At 43.6% G+C, this 6,240-nt stretch overlaps 1 protein-coding gene across 1 annotated transcript; it reads right to left on the reverse strand.

The window, feature by feature from the left end:
• Nucleotides 1-1,755: 1,755 nt before the first annotated feature.
• On the reverse strand, nucleotides 1,756-5,821 carry pcdh20 (protocadherin 20). Its single transcript, XM_086070515.1, has 2 exons — nucleotides 5,664-5,821; nucleotides 1,756-5,520 (listed from the first exon to the last, which is right to left on the reverse strand). Exons 1-2 carry the CDS (start codon nucleotides 5,709-5,711, stop codon nucleotides 2,902-2,904), a joined length of 2,667 nt encoding a protein of 888 aa, XP_085926641.1. The 5' UTR covers nucleotides 5,712-5,821; the 3' UTR covers nucleotides 1,756-2,901.
• Between the last annotated feature and the right edge of the window lie 419 nt (nucleotides 5,822-6,240).

Consider the following 6,240-nt stretch of genomic DNA (forward strand, 5'->3'; position numbering starts at 1 on the left):
AATATCGCTTTCAGTTATTCACGACACAATCGTTAATCATAATTATCACAACAATCAACATGCATTTTTTATTCATTAAACTTCCTCATGCATGCATGTACTGAACTGCACTTCATTAAAATGTTTGAATACAGTTTGCTTGTAGGTGGTAAAAAAATAATAATATAGAATTACAAAGAAACTACTTAAATGTTACGCCCATGAAACGTTTCTCACATTTATTTCTTCATTTTTGTTAATTTCTTAAAGGAAAATATCTAATCAATTCTATTGAGTGTTATTCATATTATCAAATGAAGTAGTAAATTGTATTGCACTTTTTCTTTTATTTTTTTATTACATGTTACTTTTTATATTTCTGTGTCAACTGAATATCATAGCCCAGCCTATTTGTCAAGTGTACAGGGTGGCCAGAGGTGATTACGAAGGATTACACTGAGCTGCTCCTGATGTGCTCCGTGCTTACATGACATGCGCTGGTGTGTGCTGCAATGCTGTTTATAGCTTGTGACGCTGCATGTGTGTGAGTGCATGCACAGCACTGGTTTGTTTGCATATTTCTCTTCTTGTTCGAGCCAAACCCAAGCATGATAAAAAAAACAAGAAAGAAGACGTGTGATATCATTGAGTTCCTTACTTGGGAGGGTGCATATTTGAAACGAGTCCAAAATAATTAGGCTTTCTTTTACTTTTTTATTTTATTAATTTTTTTTACTTTTTTTTCAAAGAAAAGACCAGACACCACCCACCACCCACCGGGCCACCAACCCCAGAAACATCTAAATTCCAACAAATCAGGGAAACCTCAAGAGACCAAAGGAGAGACTGAGGAAAGGAAGGAAGGACAGACGAAGCCGAGTGAGATCCACAGACATCAGCCTCCACCGATTCAACGACCAGAGGAAGAAGCAGATTGTGTCTGAGTTTCGATAGATGCTGGTGTGGTGGATCTGGCATGCATGAAAATCTCCACCAAAGAGGGGAGCCGTCGACCCCTGCCTGGACAGAGCAAGCGCAACACCCCAGGGCCCCCCAGGCCACGGCAAGCGGCAAGGGACAAACCCCGGGCCCCGCAGGGGCCACCGGCCGGAGAGCAAACCCAGGAGCAGGAGCGCCCCCCGCCCCAACACGGCCCGCGCCCCCAACCCAACGCAGCAGGACGGGGCACTGCAGGCCCGCCAGGCCCGCCAGGCACCCCACCGGTCCACAGCCACCCCCCGCCATCCACCCCAACCCAGCCCCAGCCGCCCCCAGGCCCCCAAACCCCCTCAGCATCCCACCACGCCAGCTCGCCGACTGCCGAACTCTACCCCTACACCTTGAATGTGACCCCACCCAGAGTATATACAAGTGTGTGTGTGTGGTGCATTAAAATTGGGAGCAGGTGAGCCGGAGCAGAGGGAAATGATATCCCCACGCTCCGATCCACCTGCCTCCCAGTCACGTCAGCGAGTGTATGTGGTGCAATAAAAAAAAGCTTTCTTTTACTAAATCATGTTGTTAAAACACCGAGATAAGTCAAGGCACAATATATACGTGTTTGTTTGCTTTCTATGTTTGACTGGATGTGAACGCCCAAGCCGTCACCTTTGCAGGTGATGACAGCTAAACCTGATTTTCGTCTTTGACTTTCATCACATTATTTGTGTTTAAAGCTTCTGGAGATGATTTTTGTGGTCTTGTTGATGTTTATGGGCATTGTCCATTTCAGCAAAAAACTTCAGACTCGCAAAATAGGAATCCAAAACGCTAATATATAGTAAAATAAAGCACTTTAATATTTACTTTTTCCACTAACACTTTTTCAAATTTTACAGACACCATTGCACGTTTTTAGAGGGTGGTTTGTATTATATAACAACACAGACAATTTGAATGCATATGGCATCATGTGATGACCTCTGCTCTGTGTCAATATACGTAAAAAGCATCTTGCTAACCCTGGCACCTGAACAGAACTGCTATAACAGGTTTAACTGTGAAGTTAAACAAAACCTCATGAGTGAGGCCTCTTGGTTGACAGGTGAAAATTAACAAACAACAAACAAGCCTTTAGGTCAGTCCTCACTATGAAATGGATAGTTCAAATTCCTCATGGACCTACCAAACAAAAAAACAAAACAAAAAAGTAGTTAAAAAATAACTTTGTTTAAATGTTCTCAAAATCTAGCATGGCAGACAATTCTGTGACATAGAAAGTCTTTAAATAGCATTTGTGAACAGTTGCCATTGCATACATTTTGATAGTGTGTATAATCTTCCTCAATCTTGCATTTGAAAGTAGAAATACAAAACATAACCATTCGTCTTGGTCTGTTACTTCCAAAATCCATGATCACATAAATATTGCAAAAATATTTTCACATTCATACAAAAAACATTGTCTTCATATTACTTAGCGCGACAGCTATGACAATAATGTGGATGGTCTACAACATTAATAAAATGATTAACAGTTGTGCCTTATAAAGATGAAATATGTACATTCAAAGTTGGAAAAAAAGTACAATATGTACACGATTACCTCATTTCCTAAACATTTGTCATTTAAACATAAATTGACATAAATTTGTGAATGTAGCCATGTGGCAAAGAAAATCGTATTGCAGTCGTTCGTCTATGGACACACACTAACCACTGAAAACTATAGTTACAATAATAAATATATAATATATTAAATTTGAATCTCATAAAAATAATATCTTCATATGGGCATCATTTCTGCGGCTATAAGTTGGATCTCATTGTGTTCCTATTGAAGTGGCCTGTGAGTGTATGTTGCGAATGTTTCCCCAGTAATGGCAAACAACGACCACATATACAGACCAAATAGAGCAAATGTACGCTCATTTCTCACAGTGTGTGTTGTAAACAAAAGTGTAAAGACGTGTGGATATGACATCAAATGTTTGAGACATGCTTTAACTTCCTGTTGTTGACCTGCATAGAGTCTGTCTTCATTTTCAAAGGTAACTCCACTTCGGATTTTGTCTTTTGCTTCTGAAATCTTTGTAAGCATATGCAAGCTGTCAGGGTAACAAGGGAGAAGAACAGCCCGATGCATGTCACCGAAAGGGCAATGAGGGCAGGTTTACATGGAAACGTGTCGTACCTCTCCGGTCCCTCCTGCAATTGGCCAGTTTGCCATGGCCTATCCTCTATTTCGATATCAACCTCTCTTGTCAGCAAACTCTGGATGTAGCTTTCATTGCTCACCGTTTCATTCACAAATAAGTTCACCAAGACTGTTGAGTAAAGTGGCTCGGGCTGACCATGATCACTGACCTTTACCAGAAGGCTATGGAGACCGCGGTTGCTGAGTTCCCTCTCTAAAGTGATATTTCCGGTTTCCGGATCAATGGAAAAAGATCCGGGCTCCCCTCCCTTTCTTTTTATGATACTGTATGCAATCACTGCATTCATTCCTGTGTCGTTATCCACAGCATACACCTCTGTGATGGATGTTCCTGGTAGAGTGCTGGGTAGAACCAACATGTAGGACTGATTAGACTGAGGGAAGAGGACAATCGGCGGATTGTCATTGACATCCAAGAGTAGCACGGTCACCATGGTTACAGAGGAGAGCGCAGGCTCCCCACCATCTACGGCCTCGATCCAAAGCTGGTATGTCCCCTGTTGCTCCCGGTCAAGTGAGATCTTGGCCCTTAGTGTGCCTCGGCCTGTGTCAATCAAGAAGATGTCGCTCCCGTTGAGGATGGAAAGGGCCACCCAGCCATTTTCCCCAGTATCAGCATCCGTCACTGAGAGCACCCCAATTTCGCCGTAACCCGGGAAGTTCTCAGGAACAAAAAAAGTGAAATCCTTATTGATGAAGCGTGGGCTATTGTCGTTGCGGTCTTGCACTGTCACGACTACAGTGGCAATCGACTCCCTCCTTGGGATCCCCTGGTCCACTGCTCTCACTATAAAGCGGTATGTTTCCTTCTCCTCACGGTCCAGTGACGCGGTCACACTCAGGATGCCGGTCACGTGATCTAAAACAAAAATGCCAGGGGCGTCGCCTCCAAGGAGATAGATGACCTCCCCTCGGGCTTCGCTGTCCTGGTCTGTGGCATGGAGCTGCGTGAGATAGGTGTTGGGCGGATTGTTCTCATCAATAGATATTTCCACTAAAGACTGCTGAAAGACTGGAGCATTGTCGTTTTCATCCAAAATCTGCACCTTGAGGAACGTCTTGATGACGAGCCCTTGACTCGTTTCAGCAACCACAATGAGCTCGTACTCCTGTGTCATTTCATAGTCCAGCGGCTCTGTAGTTTCAAGCAAGTATTCATGTTGGACCAGCTGATACGGTCCGATCCGAAAAGGACCTGCGCCCTCCAAATGGCAGTCCACCATTTGACCGGTGTCTATATTTTTGACGGTAAAAAAAGCAATAGGAGAATACACCGGCTCAGATTCCTTAATTGTCACCACACCATCTTTTTCCTGTGCGATGTATCTGGGAAAGACTGCAGGGGGACCCATTTGAACTTTTATCAAATGAATAGCAACAGTGGCAACTGCGGGAATACAACCAGGTCCATTGGCCAGAACAGTGAGTTTGTAAAACATGGCTGTACCCGTGTCTATTTTCCCAGCTAGTTTGATCACCCCTGTAGTTCTGTCCAAATGGAACAAGCTTCTGGTCTCCTTTGGCACGCGCTCACTGTAAGCATAGCTGATCTGAGCATTTGCATCAAGGTCAGGGTCAAAAGCATGTAGACGTGCCAAATGTGTCCCTTTGGTGGAGTTGCCATGCAGAGTTACATTAAGGTGTGATTCTGTGAACTGGGGGCAATTATCATTCACGTCTAAGATGACAATTTTTAAAGTGGCGGCACCAAGTAGAGGAGGCGTCCCGCCATCCTCTGCAATGATATCTGTGACGTATTCAGCTTGTGTTTCTCGGTCCAAAAAGTCCGTCACGATGACGAAGGGCGTCAACTCCCCTGCTTCGTTTTCTTCAACGTCCAGTGTGAACACGCCAAAGTCGCTCACAAGCCAGTAGGTCTGCACTCCGTGAAGACCAAGGTCCGGGTCGACTGCAGACTGCTCTACCGCGTAGCGAGCGTTAATGGGCGTGTTCTCCGGGACGGAGATAACAATCTCATCCACAGGGAACTTTGGTCTATTATCATTGACATCCTCAATGATGATCTTCACTTTGATGAGTTGAAAATATTGCTGAGGAAGCACAAAGACATCCAGTGAGAGGTAACATCCGTGCCTGTTTGGGTTATAAGGGCAAAGTGTCTCCCTGTCAATCTCTGTAGCAGATGTAAAAAACTCTCCAGTGATGTTATTGAGTGTCACATACTGTTCACTGAGCCTCTTTTGAGCCACACTGAATAAATAGGGAGGGTCAACTGTAAAATCCAAATTTAAGTCCACTCCAATGGCTCCTATGAAGGTCCCCTTGGGTAATCCCTCCTTTATTCTATAGATGAGTTCTTTTGCTTGACTGAAGGTTGCAAAACAGGAAAGAGGGCCGGTGTAAAGCAAAAGGATGACAAATCCCTGTAACACAGGATAATCATGAGACATTTGAATAAAAAAAATAGACCAATCTATATTACAGCTAAACTAAATTGTGTAATCTATTTGTAAAGTTATGCATGCTTGACAAATTCTACTCTAAAGTTTGAAAAAATAACACTTACCCATATTTCCCCTCTTTTGCCAAGTCCAAGGACTTTTCTGTTGAACATATTTATAGTATATCCTATTCCAACTCTTTCCACTTATAGCAGGAGGCGTAGCATTTTAAATAAGCGAGGCATTTTGAGCCATGCAGATCTCTGCTTAGTCCACAGCCTTCTTGCTGTCTGACTTGAACCACTCATTCATCCCAGTGCTGGCTCAGGACACTCCCACCATATGCAAATCAGTCCCATATGCGAACCAATGAGGCCTATCGGCCGCTGAGACATCTGCAGTTCACAGATTACCTTTTTTCACATGCTTTTAACACGCATCATCACACGTCTGGCCTTTCTGTGCTCACTCGTCAATGCGAGATGCAGCATGGTGTGTCTGTGGCTGGTTTATAATCACACGTGAGACTGAAAATATAAAACGTACATACAAAACATATGGATTTCATTCCGTTGGGTGAGAACAAACCCACAAGCAAAACCAAAGGTAAACGTATGGTCATGTGATTAGGATCGATTGACAGGTATCATCTCACAGGCAATTTGTTGATTAAATTAACGGCAAAAAATGATCAAAAGGCAG

Source organism: Leptonotus elevatus, chromosome 3 (assembly GCF_054856555.1).
Source record: "Leptonotus elevatus isolate MCC_2025b chromosome 3, RoL_Lele_1.0, whole genome shotgun sequence".
In the NCBI taxonomy this organism is placed as follows: domain Eukaryota; kingdom Metazoa; phylum Chordata; class Actinopteri; order Syngnathiformes; family Syngnathidae; genus Leptonotus; species Leptonotus elevatus.

Bases quoted from the DNA above. Each gene is read 5' to 3' on its own strand.
- pcdh20 (XM_086070515.1), bottom strand. From the start codon at position 5,711: ATGTTCAACAGAAAAGTCCTTGGACTTGGCAAAAGAGGGGAAATATGG. The intron at 5,521-5,663 runs GTAAGTGTTATT...CCTGTGTTACAG, and splicing joins GCAAAAGAGGGGAAATATGG to GGATTTGTCATCCTTTTGCT.